Below are 15,295 nucleotides of genomic sequence, written 5' to 3' on the forward strand. Positions count from 1 at the left end.
CTCCCTCACCTCGGTTTGTGTGGTGCCAAGACGAGCTCCGAGCTGCTCATCGTCCCTTCCCCGCTCCCTGGCAGGGCACAGGGTGCCTGTGTATCCACACAGCTTATGACCCGTGTAAGAGGGCGACGGTGTACTCCATAATAATAATAATAGTAATAATAATAATGATAATAATGCCAGTGCGTAGAGTGTTGCAAGCAGGCTGTTGTGCATTGAAAAAAATATTTCTTCTGGTGCTGGAAATCCTTGAAATCAGTAGCGCAGAGCAGGAGGGGTGTCGGATACCTCCAAAATCCCGTGCTACAATTAATTCTTTTAGCTTGTTAATGCTGTGTATCTTGTTGTTGGTTTTGTCTTTTTTTTTCTCTCTCTTTTTCTTTCTTTTTTTTTTTTAAAATATAACGTATGGACCTCAGGCTGGGTTTAAATTTCAAAACATTTATCAAGGAGGTCAGATGGAAATAACTGAAACAATTAAAATTATTACTGTAAGAAGGAAGATGTAAAGGAGTTCTACTAGTGCCTTGAGTCAGATGGACTATTCACTTGATGCAGTTTTGTTCCCTGACAAGATTGCGCGGAGGTGTTGTTGCTGATAAAACAGCTGCCATATTCAATTTCTAGAGACGAGATAAATCAGTTTTGGTTTGTTTTTTTGTTTCCTGTTTTTTCTTCTTTGTTTAGTGGTTTATAAAGAAGTTGGTCTTCATATAGGATAAGGTTTTCAAAGCTGAATTGTTGCTCTGGATGCCCTGTTGGAACTGGAGGGGAAATCAGTGTCCAAATGACCCAGACAACATCACACATTTCAGCAGTGACGGCCTTTGGAAGGAGGGAATGATGTAAAGTAAAGCAGAGGGAGAGTGGACTACAGCTTCGTATTTGACCAGGGCTGTGGAGCTTAGGTTTTTAGTCCTGCTTTGTGAAGTTACCTTCTTTTGGTGAAATGACCTTCTCTTTCTGTGTCTGGTTCTGTGGCGTGAGCTCCAGCATGAGCCGTGGTGGTTGGCCTCGCTGTACCAGGTCTGCTGGCCGCAAGCACCCTCGCTCTCGCTGGCGCAAGTGAAGAAGGCGAACTCTCTTCTTATGCTTTGACAAATTCTACCTTGCAGTCCAGCCAGCCTTCCTGATTCCCAGTAGCTGATGCAAACCTTTTTGTAGAGCCCTGATCATTCCCTGGATTTATGGTTCATATTTTCAGTGGCATGTGGTAGCAGGGCAAACAAATCAGGTTTTTGCAAGGATGCCAAAGCAATTTCTCCTCATTGTAGTTAGCATGAGAAAAGGAGGATTTAGATGAAGCGATAACTGTACTTTCCTGTGTTTTGCTGCCTGTGCTACCTTACCTGTCTGGGTCTTCTTTATGCATCATTCAGAGTCCGTCCTGTGCTTGATTCCCAGTTGTTGAGTAAATCACTCTCTCGGATACAACCCAGGCCCTCTGATGTGAGAGCCAACCTCTCTCTTTTCCTCTGCCCTCCTGCTGTCTTGTCCCGTTTGTCTTTCAGACTTTCTACCCCTTGTTTTCCAAGAGCTGTGCTTTTCAGGTCCCAACATTAGCACTTGACCTCTTTGCTCTTTGAGAATTTGTCACTTTTCAAACCTCAGGCTCCCTGCAGAGAAGCTGAAGTAAATTGCTTTCGCTAAGAATGTGGGCAATGTATTTTCCTAAAGTGCTCTCGTTTGAAGAACAGCCTCCAAAATTTAATAGCTCTCCTTGCATGAGGAGGTAAAAGACCTATGCTTATTAGCATATGGCACACTGATGCTTTTGTGATGTGTCAGCTTTGTAAGAGCAACCGGATTATATATGAACAGTTCCCCTAAGTTGTCCCTGAATTTGTTGAGATCACAGTTCCTCTTTAACTACATGAATGGCCGAATAATAGTGCCTTGGGTAGATCTCCCACATCCACTTACCTGCTCAAAAGGCCACAATTTGTTGCTGAGATGACTTTTTTCTTCCAGAGAAATTGATTTTTACATGTGGCCCATTATAAACTTATTGACTCTGTCAATAGTTTATAAATAAACTGAGCCTTTGAAGAAAACCATAAAGCACTTAACATAATATTGCCCACTTGAGTAAATAAATAAACAAACGTGTTCCTAGAAGAGCGTAGGAATGATTAACCGACTCGGCAGCTCAGCCTTGAGGGCAACAGGATCCAGAGAAGCAAAGGCAGGTATTTTCTCCACTGATACATCTAACTGAGAAGGTCTAACAGTCTTGGGAGAGAAATTGGACACTGGCGCCAGATTGTGAGGAGCTGACCATTGCAAGGGCCAAATGTCCCAGTCACGTAATGAGCACGCAGCCACGCACAAGGCCGGTACCGATGCTCAGATTGCAGTCCCTGGCGTGCCTCTGTTACTGAGGAGGATGGGAAGTACCACCGGTCCCCTGGGAGAGTCATTCACTTTAATGTGTTTTCTGTCCTTTGTTCATTTGCACGTTTTTCTTCTTTCTTGTACTCTTGCTGCTGTTAATGATCTCCATCAGTACAAGGGCACAGTAGGGCACCTCAGTGACACAGGAGCCAAAAGCCTTTTCAAGCTTCTTGTGAGCAATCCATGTTTTAGCCATTTTTTGGGGTGTCCCTGGAGGAAGAGTAGTCCTTCTGCTCCCCTCTCTGTCAGTGAGTCTTGCTCTGGACTCGACATGTTGTTTGTGCCTGAACTGTGAAAACCTGGAGTGACTGCAGAGCAGTTGCACCAGATCTGTTCAGTGTAAATAGGACCGAGATGGCACCTTCTGCCCCTTTGGACTAAGCGTACTAGTCCTGCCACACATGGCCTGGGAGAGACTCCATGGAGAGAGGTTTTTTTTTTTTCCCCAAAGAAGCAAGAGCTGAGATATTTTATCTCCTCTGGTTAACCCTAAAATGGTGAATAATGATGCCCACTGGCATCCAGTGGTGTCAGCAGCGAAGTCACTAGAACTGTGCTGACTTTGCACTGGCTGAATGTTTGGCTCTTACATAAAAGCTGCCAGGCAATCTCAATATGGGAATTGAAAATCTGTGTTCGGAGGGTGATAGTTTTTCTAAGCACCAGGTTTCTTGAAATGCAAGTTTTGCCAGAATGAGGGCTTAATAGAGAAATGGAAGCCTTGGCCCACTACTCTGCTTCCCATCCCACATAAAAATAGAGAAGGAACAGTACAGTGTGTTCTGGACCCACGACGAGCCTATGCCTGGTGTAAATGAGCCTTTGCCGCTACCAGAGGGCCGGATCCTTGGCTGGGACAGAGAGGAATGAGGGAAAGTGCAGCCTGCTGAGCTTATGGCACCAGGAGTTTCTCCTGCGGAGCACTGGGCAATGACAGCATCGGAGGGTGTTTTGGAGGCTGCTAATCAGCAGATCCAAAAATCCAATGAAGTCCTTGCAGTAATTAAGAGAGGAAGATAACCACGTGTGTGTGTGAGAGCAAGACAGAGGAGGTAGGGAGGGGGACATCTTAGTGTCAGTATAGGTTGAATTGAGCAAATCCTGTGCCTTCCAGGGTCTTAGGATGGGATGAGGTCGAGCAGGGTGTGGGAAGGTCTTGGAGTCACTAAAAATGAAACGAGCCCATCTTTATACTTGACTCCAGTGTGCAGATAGCGGTCACTGTCTCCCTGCTTCCCGGGTGATCTAGGTTATTAAAAATGTGGTAAGAATTGAGTCAGGGAGTGAGGTTCTGTGCACACAAATGGGATGCAGAATAGTATCGCCAGCTAAATCGATAAAGCTGGAAGAAGCTCAATAGCTGATGCGGAGCGTTGAATAGCAAACTGGCCATCTCGCTGCTGCGGAGTGAGCAATTACCAGGAGCCGCTCGCTGAAGTGAGACCTCAGCGTGGCAGTTCAGGGGAGTCTTGAGGGTTTGCAGCTCCACGCTTTAAAAACCATTTTGCTTATCAGGAAGCCTGTTACGACACTAATAATCCCCTGCTTGACTGGCTCTTTCCACACAGAAGTCTCCAGCCCCTTCCCAGACTTGGGAAGGAGGGGGAGATCAGTGGCAGTGGGGCCAGTAGCAAGGGAAGACCTGAACGTCATTTGTGAGGTCTACTTTAGTCTGGGATTGGATCACTTGGGTGCAGTTTTGGGAGGATACTTCATTAGTTACATGCTTAAATACGAACACTGGCTTTGATGCTTTGCATCGTAAGGCACGTTGGTAATCCGTGTCTCTCTTGGGCTGAATCATGTCAGGTTTTTAATTGCTTGCCTTTTCTTGCTCTGCACCTTAGCTTCCTCCTCTGTGTTGTGGGCACAAAAATCTCCTGGCAGGAGTCCCCACAGGGCAAGGCAAGCAGTGATTTAGTGCATGGCCACGGCACTGTGCTGACAGTGTGAGGAGCAGTGTGTCGTGGCCGTTGCGTTACAGAGCCAAACAGGCAGGGCAGGGGGGGGTTCCATCAGAAACCCACCGGCATGTTGCAGGAACCCTGTTGCCGGTGCGGGCTGAGGTGGGAGAGGGCTTGCGGGTGCAAGCGATCCGAAGGTCTGAGTTGGGAGGTTTGCACTGAGTAATATGCCTGCACCTAATGGGTGTATGTTCCTAATGGAACGGAGACTATAGCCCGTAAATCTCCCAATTGTAGCTCACAGCTAGCGATGCCAGAAAACCCAAGCTCATGGCTTGAAAATAATGAATTACAGAGCTTGGCTGTGTGGCTTTTATTAGCCAGGTTCTCCCAATGATCTAAATGTTTGGATCATTCCATAGGTTTTGTCTGCTACTGTAAAGTGAGAATGCATGTCGAGTGCCGCATGAAGCACAGAAACCCAAGAGTGACTTCATCCTCTAATAACTCCTCCAGTGCTGTCTCCCAGGGAACCCCTTTGTATTCAATTAGCTAATGTGTGCCTAGCACTTTGAAAATATAGAGTGCCATAGAATTGCTAAGTGTTATTATTTAACAGCAGATATTTAGTGGTTGTAGCCCTGTAGTAGAAGTCAGAAAATCTACACCATAATTGCCTGGTGCTGCTGCAGGACTTGCTGCGATTTGAACAAAGCCTGGGGATTTTTCTTCTGTAAAAGTTCATTAATTTTGGCTGCAGACCTTCAGGGCTTACTTTTTCTGAGATCTCATGAAACAGGATATTGACTTTTGGTGGGTACTTTAAAAAACAGACCAAAAGAGGAGGGGGAATTCAGGCCGCCAGGATTGGTGTACCTGAAATCAGCCTTGGCATGATTTTGATGGTCCTCTCTGTGCCTCAGGTTGCACTGGTAGGCATAAAGGAGCTGGACTGAGGTGGAGAGCAAAGTGCTGGTCAACTGTTGCAATTGTTCCAGTGTAAAAGGAGGGGAAAAAATCAGTGGCAGTGGAATAGGAAGTAATTGGGGACATGCTGTTTACACCCGTCTCTTTGATTTGCACCTTCTTGTGTTCACCGGGTGCCCTGATCTTGCTTGGAAGTATGTGGTTACACAGCTGTATTCGCGCAGGCGGAGGTGGCTAGGACAAGGCGTACCAGGGCTTGGAGTCCCCCGTTAAACAGAATCTGCTGGCAGGTATGAGTTATTTTCCTAATGGCTCCTTGCTCTTATTGCGTTGGAAAGCTATCTCCTAGCCTGCAAAAGCACCGGCCAGCACTGCAGATAAGGAAGAGTAACTATGCGAGGAGAGGTGGCTGTGAAACTATTCTGTGTAAGCCCTTGCCCCGCCAGCTTTGTCTAGCAGTCAAGGCAAGGTCAGGTGTATACACCACAGTTGTGCTTGGGCTGTTTAATATTTTTCCTAGCTTAGGCAAAAGTCAGCTTCAGTACGTCTCAGTGAGAAATCCTTGGCTCTGACACGGAATCCCCATGCTCCCGCTACAGAGCCGTTCGTGTGTCTGAGTCTCGCTTCTCAAATGCGAACAGTATTTCTCTACCTCAATCTGGTCTTTGAAAAGGGAAATGTGTTAACACATGCGCACACATGGTGAGAGGGGCCATCTGAGATCATCTCCGGGAGCAGGGTTTTCTACCCCGTTTCCTGACTGTGCTCACCTCTTGCCAGGCAGCGTCAGAGGCTCAGCCGTCGTTTGCCATTGGGAGGGCAGGGCGGGGGGACAGGACCAGGGCTGATGGATGGGGCATCAAGCTCTGGGAATCAGCAGAGCGGTTCAGGCCTTGAATGGCAAATGAGTTTGTGTTTGCAAAACTTGGGTTTGGAAATGTCAAGCGTGGTGAATGACCATGTAGGAAAGGAAGAAACCAAACAGGGACAGAAGCTGAGCCGGCAGCTACTGGAGTATCCGGATGCTCTCACCCTTTTGCCCTCTGTAGCAAGCCTGACCTTACCAAATCTTTCTTACCCCTTTGCAAATGAAGTGTGTCCCCCAAGGGCGGTTTATCTCCATCTCTTTGCATAAGCAGCTCATGGCTCATTTGCTTGTTTGTGACCTGGGCCCAAAGAATGCTCTTGTGCACGTCTGATGAAAAAACATTTAAAGGCAGAGGGTTGGAGCTGGAGCGGAGGGAAGGGACAGGGAGCAGTGGAGAGAAAGGGTCGCGTACAGGCCACACAATCCCCATGTGTTACAGAGGTGGATGCGTACGAGTGTGACAGCAACAGAAATGGGATTTTCTGCAGCTGGAGGCTTGCCTAGAAAAAGACAGATATGGAGAACATTGGCTGTAGGAAAAGACCGAAGCTTGCAATGACCAGCCACCACTAATGGGAGCTGGGGAAAAGCTGCTGTTAACATTTCAACCAGAGCAAATTGTTGACTCTGGGGGCAGCGTGCCCAGGTCTGCTTGCAACCGCTTTCTCGGGCGGTGAGCCGCGGCAGCCGCCGCCATCCTTGGCGGGCTGTGGGAATTTCCCCAGGGAAATTGGGCTGATGCGGGTGGGGATCCCTCCTGAAAGCGGCACGGGGAGCTGAGCCGGGGGCTGGGATTGACCCCGTCACTCAGCTAGCCCGAGCAGACTGTACCCGTGGGTTCAGCCTTGCGACTTGCTGCGTGACTGGGGCAGGTAGCACCTCTGCCTTGGTTTCCCCCATGTGAATTGAGACCAGCGGGGCTCGTTCCCTCGCCCAGGAGTTGCTGATTTAAGGAGTAGAGCGTAACAACCCTGCCAGGGCCTGAGCAATTTTAAAACCTTAGAAATGTTTTCAGGGGAGAAAAGGCGTAATAAATAAAGGCACTAATTTCAGCTGCCTTGAGATTGGGGCGGTCTGGCCTGAGACTGAAGCCTTGGACTCTGTGGCTGTTTTGGTACATAACATCCCATTTTCCTTCTGCTATAACGAAGCCAAGAGGGCAGCCGGGCAGCTGCTCGCATTGTGCCCCGTACAGCTTGCCTCCCGGCTCTGGCTGGGGGAGGTAATATTTTGCAGGGGCTCAACATATCTCCCGCTGCTCTGCTTGCATCCAGGATCTCCTCGGGCCCAGGTCCTCATTAGCCATCTGCCCTCGTTGCGCGGGTTGACAGGATGCCGTGAGCAAATGGATAACCTGTCAGGAAGGCAGGAGGATAATATCATTCAAATGAATCAATAGTTCACAGGCAATTTCATGTTACCTAACGTTAATGCGGTTGGGTCCAAAATGCACTTAATCCTGTGTCTGATCGCATTCTCGTGGGAGTTTGCCGTGCTGGAATAGTCTTGTAACTCCATGTTTCAGAGATTTACAGACATTGTTCCTACGTGCACGCATACGCAGGAAAGATAAAAAATGACTTGACTTGCTGAAATCTCATAGCCCACGGAGCCAAAAGACATTCGTATTAGTGATGGAAGAGAATGGGTATCCAGCAGTTTCTGAAACTATTACTCCCACCTTCTCACTCCATTTTAGCAATTAGCAAAAGAGTAATTAGTGAGGAAGGCACCATTATTTCCTGCTAATAGGACAAGGAGGGCTGGACCCTTCTCCAGGAAACTGCAGTTGTGTAACTGCTTCCATTGACATGAGTAGCAAAATAGAGCTCTCCATTTTTGCTTTTTTTTGTTTTTATACAGTTGTTTTTATACATCTTACCACTTCGCTCTTCAGAAATGCAAGAGGATGAGCCCCGCACTAAAGCCCACAGTCAGAGCACCGTCCCACCCTCCACAGGGTGTTAGGATGTCCCGTGAGTGGCATCACCCCCTGGTACCTGATGGCACCAAGGAGCAGGGCACAACTGCCCTGTGGGGAGGAACGGATTTAATTTAACAATTTAAACTTGGTGTCACCGAGTTGGATATGGTGGTGGTAGAGCAGCTTCGCTCAGCAGATGATGTTTGTCACCCAGGCTGGGATCCAGTTCAGTGCACTCACAGATGAAATTAAGAGTAGTAAAGGGAAGACGTTAGTTACTCTCCAGACATGGGTCTCCACAGTCTGGTGGCCCTCCTGCCCCGGGTTTGCACGCACAACCATTGCATGTGTGCTCGCACTGTCTGGGGCTCTCAGCTGTGGTGATACTCGGACACAGCAGTGTTTTCGTGGGGAACACAGCAGGGTTGCTTTTCTGGGAGTGCATTGAGCATTGCTTGGGAGGTATAAATCTGCTAAGGAGCTCTGTGCTCTGGACCTGCCGCAACAGAGCTGACCTTCTCTGGCCAGTTAGAGCAGGTTACTGGCTTCATCTGAACAATTCCATCCACCTCCCTGCCTCCGCTGTAACCTCCGTGTGACAGGGACCCTCCTGTCAGAAGGGCCGGTTTGTAACTTGCAAAGAAGAACACCACAGTGGTGCGTGGCTGGCAGGGACTGCGGCTCAGAAGCGAGAAGTTCCCAGAACCCACTTTGGAGGGGTTTTGGTCTTTTTGTGGAACTTGGCCAATAAAGTAGTGGTCTTGGCGGACATGTTCATTGAAAGCCTGAGACAGGCAGCCCGCTAAGTTGGGTCACGGTTAGTACCCAGGCTGTTCTCTACCAGCCCGCGGGTGGATTCCAGCCCCAGCTTGGAGGTGCTAGGTTCCACGTGCAGGTTCTTGTAGCTGTGTGGTCTCGTCTTCCCTTCAATGGTATGGAGTAGTTTTGAAGCTTTTGGTGCCTGTTTTCTTCCCTAATCCTGTTTTCTGGTTTGGGCCATTTTAGGAGTTTTCCCTCCAGCGCCTGGACAGCCTGCTGGACGACCGAGTCAACATCCTGGGATTTTCCATTTTCAACCAGTCTCACGCTTTCTTCCAAGAGTTTGTCCAGAGCCTCAACCAGTCCTGGCAGGAGAACTGCGATCACGCTCCTTTTACTGGGCCCGCAGTAAGTGAAATTCACTGCCATTGTCCACAGCCTCCCAGAGTCAGAAGCTGTTAGAGTCCCTCAGGAAAACCTTGTGAAAAGAGCTGCAGGCTGGTCTGAGCAGACGTTGGCAACGCAGCGGGAGTGAAGACCATGCAGAGGTAGAAACTCAATTGCATGGGTACATGGTATTGACTAATTATTTAATCCAAGTAACACCTGTGCTAAAGAGCTCGGGCACAGCAGCAGGCTGCTGTTGCTGTGCTGCTGGACCTTGGACTGGCTTTCGTGGCTGTTGGTCTTGGGGAGGTGGCGGTCCAGGCATGGGAAGAATGAACCAGGCAGTGCACCTTAATTGAGTTAAGTAGGTAGGGGAGGACTTGGGGTGTCAAGCTGTGACTTACAGGGGGGCACCCTGATACGGAGAATACTAAGGCGATCCTGAAAGCCTGTGGTCACCCAAAGGGACCCTGGGGAACCACATGGGTGTAGAGCTTTAGAGGGCTTGTCTGTGTTTGAATGTTTCTACAGCTTTAAATTCAAGCCTAACCTTAATTTAAATTATATTTATATGTCAGTGCAGCGGATGATGCAGCCCTGGTTCAGCGTCTCCCTTGTGAAATTTGTCCCTGTGTATTTACCTCTAGGAAAATGGCTTGAGGAAGAGGGAGGCTGGATGCAAATAGCATGGAAAGGGCTGGGCTTAGGCAGATGCCAGAGGGCTGTCTCACGTAGCCACGTGCTCTAACATCTCCCTGATGAGTGTGCAGATCAGGACTGAAACCTTCCCTAGGGACTCTTCATAACTGGGAAGGTTTGCAAAGCTGATTTGCCAAATCGGGGATGCAGGGGGCTGTGTCTGATGCTGGGGGACGGGAGAGAGAAAATGCCGTCAGTGGAACCCTTTGCATTGTTTCTAATGAACTCAGAGTCCCCTTGACAAGCTGAGGCAGCTGTGTACTGCTGAAAACCTCCTTATTATCGCTACAAAGTGATCTTAAGCAGACAAAATAAGAGCTTTCTGCCCTTTTGTCCCCACATCCTGTTGATGCTTGACATGGAGCTCAGGCCATGGTTAGTACGTGCCTGGGACCATCCTGCTCTCGCCCTTCCCAGCCCTTCTGTGCGGGGGTGGCTGCAGTGAGCTTGCTGTCTGCCCTGCTAAATCTCTGTAGGTTTGCTACCAGGAGGATTCCTGTTTGGATGACAGTTGCAGACGCTGTTTGGAGGCATTAAAAATAAATTTCCTTCTAATGGTACAAGCAGAAGACAGTAGGAACAGGAGTGTAGCAGGTGTGAGGGGAAATAACTGATCTCATTGCGCCTTCTTACCCTGTGCTGTCTTGAACAACCAGCAAAATCTCTAGGTGGAAGGATGCAAGAGTATGCCCCATTGCAGCACTTTTTTTTTTTTAAAGAGTGAACGATTTCAGAGCTGAATGGAGCTGTTTGGTTTGTGAGCCTGAGCCTAAATCACCCATCAGTGTCATATTAAGCCAGCTGGATGCTCCTTTCATTCATTCATAAAGCAGAGTCAGCCATACTGCAGGCTTCCTGCCGGGGCAGGGAGAACATGTCTGGAGGGAGGGAGCTTGGCCACACTGTGTTGCCCTGACCTAAACGGTTCCAGCCCTGCTGTCACCGGGGGACCTGCCCAGGGGCTGCAGGGCTTCCCAAGTGCCCGCTGTGCGCTGCTCTTGGCTGTGCTGGGTAGATCCCCTTGGCCTAGGTGATGGTCAGCTGCTCAGGAGGGACTGTTATTCTTCTTGTACAAAAGCGGAATTGAGGCATGGAAGGGAAGTGACTTTGCCCGTTATATCAGAGTCGGGGAATCTACAGCACGATTGGAAAATGGGTTCAGTTCTCCTCAACTGTCATGTAGAGTCTTAACCAAAAGATGATTTCTTGCTGATGATGTGAAGGTTCGCTCTGTGTTCGTAGCAAGGTCCCCATCACCGATATGCCATGTCCCAGGTGATAAGAAAAGGGCCTTGCCCTGAGTGGTGAAGGTACAGGGCAGAGGTGAAGTGAACTATTGCCAGGCAGGACATATGTTTCCTTCCCTGTGTCTGCAAGAGAAACCCAGTGCCATTTTGCCATGCTTTGTCTCTGCTGTTGGATATCTAGCAGGTCTCATCTCCCAGAGAGCATTACTGTGTGCAGGAACTTCCCCTTTTAGTCCTGGGAAGCAGACATCTTGTGGGATAGCTCATACTAAAAAGAGAAAAGGAAGCTCAACAGCTGGAAGTGCCAGGAGGGAGGTTTCCTGTGAGCTGCAAAATTCCAGGGCTTTCTTGCTAGAGCTGAGAAAGTGTTTGAGGAAGGCGGAGGGAGCTGCTTCCTCTAATGCCATTCTCATTAATCACATTGCAAAGAAAGGAAATCAGAGAAAATCATTCAAATTACAGATGGCTAGATTAGGTAATTAGAATTTAGGCTAAAACAGATGTTTGTAATTAAGTGTTTATGTCATTGAATAAAATCCAGATTGTAAAGTCTATTTCACAGGATTTTAATGGATTTAATTCTCTGTGTTATGTTTGGGGGCAAAGATACAGATGCTAATGTTCTAGGAAGAAAAGAAAAAAAGAACACATGGCAAAACCCAGACCGTCCAAACCTGTTTATGTTTCCCTGGAGATCAGCTTACCTTTAAACATGGCCTTTACGCGGGAGATTTCTGTAAATAAAAAGTGGGATCTTCCACTTAACCGTGCTTAACCTGTTAATTACTAGAGGGGTAGACCTGATGTTGAGAGGAAGGTGTGTTGCATCCAGCACGGAGCCGTAGTGTACCCGGGTAGAGCTCAGGCACTATCCCTGCTCCCGAGGCACGGGGCATCCGATAGTGTTATCTTGAAGACACTGGTGGGAATGGTTCTGCCAGCTGATGTGCTGAAGGGCTGGGGATCTGTTTCTTGTCCCTTTGTAGTTGGTGCGTTGTTCCCAGGGCTTTGTGTCGCAGCTGTACCCTGCAACACCTCCTTAGTTCTCGGGTACAGCCTTTCCTCGTGCAGCTGGCCAGCGTGCCCAGGGGAACAGAGCTCCAAGTGCATCTGCCCAGCCCACCATCTGCTCCCTTTTCTGGAGCCTTGTTCTGATGAGGCATCCGTCAAGTGGCAATTTTTATCAGCAGCTTTCATTGTCAAGAATTAGGCTTTAGGGATAGAGGGAAATCCCCCGAGATCCATGAACCTGCGAGTGGAGGACCACCGCTGAGCTTACCAAGTCTTTCACATGCAGCCTGTCACGGAGCTCTTACATTGCAGAGACAGTACAAAAACAACAGGGATCTGCACAAATCAGATGCACGCAAGGAAGAGAATCAATTTGTTAACAGGCAAATTGGCTTTTTGTGACAGAGTGACAAAGCTGTGGTTTAAAATGAAAACATAAAAGTAGTCAGAGATTTTATAGGCGACATGAAGAAAGTTGGGGCGATGTACATGAGAGCAGTGACAGATCCCTCTTGAAGAATCTGCCTGGAGGAAGTTAAAAAGGTGCTGTCTCCAGCAAGTTCTCCACTACTCTGCTGAAGATGATGGCCCCAAGGCATGAGAGACCATGTGGCTGCTCCACATCTGTTCCAGTGCGAAGTCAAGCAGCTTTACTTAACGCACCACTAACTTATGTGAGCCTGCAGGGAGGTGGAGCGGATCTGCTAAAATGACCCAGTCCTCATCTGAGCTTCCTGGGCTACAGGAGATAGCTGGAAGCAATGGGCTTATGTTAACCTTGCGAGAAGACACTTGCCTACCTACAAAAGCCAGAGAGATGAAAGAACCCAGAAGAGCTGCTGCACTCCAACGCTATATAACTGTGGATGGTTTCCTCCACAGAGCCTGCATCCCAAATTCCCTTGCTGTGTTGAATACAATTTATTAGCGTTACCAAGTGAAGAGTGGCAGAGGGATACCGTGTTGGGTAGGTGGTGTAGGACAACAAATGCTGCGTTGGGCTGACACGAGACACAAATGGGAGAGCAGCAGTGCTGCTGGCAGGGTTGCAGGTGACGGTGGAGCAGGACGATCCCACGCCAGGAACTATGGGAAGATGTGGAGTGCTGTAGAGGATTTTGATACCAGAGGAGCAGAGAAAGGCCATGAACCTCCCCAGGTCTGAGTCCTGGTGGCTGCTCAGGAGGTATGGAAAGGACATTCAAGGTAGGTGTTTAAAAGGAGGGGCACAGGTCTGTTCACTTGCATGTGGCTGTGTTGCCAGGCTCCCATGTGTCCAGGTGCCATAGTCCAGGGCCCACAAAATTCAGAGGCTGGCACAGGAGCCTAGTTTTGAGCCCAGTGGGACGGTACATGGCTGGCATAAATGATAAGCAGCATCAGGAATGGAAATGTGGTGCTTCTGAAGAAAGATGTGTGTGGTTTTTTTTAAAAAGGAAAGAGGTGTGTTGAGGGCATGGGAAGGATTCCCATTGCCTACCAAGAGGACTTGATCCTGTCTATCACAGCACCGTCCCCAATCCTGAAATTGTTTGAAATCATAAGGGAACTGCCAGAAATCCTAACAAATTGTTCAAGGCTAAGGAGTAAAATATTCCAATCAATAATGTCAAACGCTTCACTAACATCTACAAGTCTCTTACTCACCAGCTAATAAGAGATCATTAACTGTTCAGGGAAAATGGAAATGAAAATCCAACAGAAGACAATTAAAAATGCTACGACAATATTCTGATTTGGTAGGAGACGGTGGAACTTTGGGATCACAGGGGTTGCATTTGCTTTCATAACATTTTCATTTGGCTGACTGGTATTAATATGATTCCTGATTCAGGAAAGCAATTGCTAATTGTGTATGGCATCCTGTAAGCTGAATGGGATTCAGTCCACGGTTTAAATTAGGTGTATGCTAAAGCGCATGGAACAGGGGCCAAGGACAGGACAGGCTGGAGAGGTCCTATTAGGAAAGGAACTTGTACTGAAGGGGAAAAAAGAAAGGTAGGGAGAAGGATATATCAGCTCCTTTAAGAAGTTCTGGAAAATGCTTCCCAGGAAGGGAACGTATAATCAGATGTGAATACTAGGTAAAAAACCATAGCAAACTTACCCCCACACAGAAGGGAAGAAGATGAGGAGAGAGGCTCGCTGCCGTTACAAAGGGAAGTGTGGTATCTCATTGCTGAGGCAGAGTAGGAGACAGGATACCCAATTTCTGCTCTGCCACCAACTCCTTGTGTGTCCTCAGGCCACTCAGCTCCTCTGCTGTTACAGTTTACCTCCTGCAAAATAGCTGTAATAAAGCTTCACAGCTCTGGAGCCCGTCAATCCTTACTATAGGCAGAAAGCTCTTGACATGTATGACCGAAGGTGCTGCCTGTTGCATAGGAGACAGGTCAGATGCAGGACTGACAGACGCCAGGCAAGTTGCTCAGTGCTCAATGGAGAGTCCCTGGATGCAATCTGTGTAAAGCCGATTAAACTGGTATGTACAGGAGGAATATCATAGAGCGAATGTAAGTCTGTACCAGGGCTGGAAAAGTGAGAGGTTACTGGTGCCATTAGAGCTGGCGTTTGGGGTTTTGCTAGCATTAGGCTGGAACCGTGCCTTTTAAGGCTTGTATGTTTTATGGTTCTGTGCTGTGTATTGACTGCCTAATCCCAGGCCATTCTGGTCAATGAGGTCTTACCACTGATCTGAGTAAGATCAAGCAGGGTTAAGTCTGGCTCACTCTCTTCCAATTAGTAATGCAGTTGAAGCCAAAGGTTCGTTGAGATGATTGAACTGGGCAAGACTGTCCCCACAGGGCCACTGGCAGAGGTGAATAAACCTCATCAGGCTTTGGGAGGAAGAGTGGATGTGGATACCACTGAAGTGCTGTAAGTCACAAACAGGCTAAGGTGGGGGAAAGGAGCCCGAGGCTAGAGACTGAGTTGCCAGGAGCTGGGATGGTAAGAGGATGCTCTCAGAAGTAGCCGTGGGGAAAATGTAGCCTTGGTAGTAATGAGCTGCAACGACTTAATTCCAGCAGAGTCAGGAGGTGACAATAATTAAAACTGAAATCTTAGTCACAACAGTGAACATGAGAGAGCAAATGGCTGATAATTAACTAGATCAAAAACATCAAAATGGTTGCGCATGGGTGAAGAACACAGTTTGTGAGGCTTGATGGGCAAAGAA

General features: G+C 48.2%; 1 protein-coding gene across 1 annotated transcript in view; it reads left to right on the forward strand.

Annotated features, from left to right (window-relative positions):
* GRIK4 (glutamate ionotropic receptor kainate type subunit 4) overlaps positions 1 to 15,295 on the forward strand; it is a gene marked incomplete at its 3' end in the record, with an annotated part of 135,741 nt that overhangs the window by 81,256 nt on the left and 39,190 nt on the right. Inside the window, exon 7 of the mRNA XM_082009903.1 lies at positions 9,020 to 9,181. Coding sequence (XP_081866029.1) covers positions 9,020 to 9,181 — 162 coding nt within the window. The remainder of the gene's footprint in view (positions 1 to 9,019; positions 9,182 to 15,295) is intronic.

The sequence above is a fragment of the Phaethon aethereus genome (assembly GCF_964289735.1).
Source record: "Phaethon aethereus genome assembly, chromosome: 23".
In the NCBI taxonomy this organism is placed as follows: Eukaryota; Metazoa; Chordata; class Aves; order Phaethontiformes; family Phaethontidae; genus Phaethon; species Phaethon aethereus.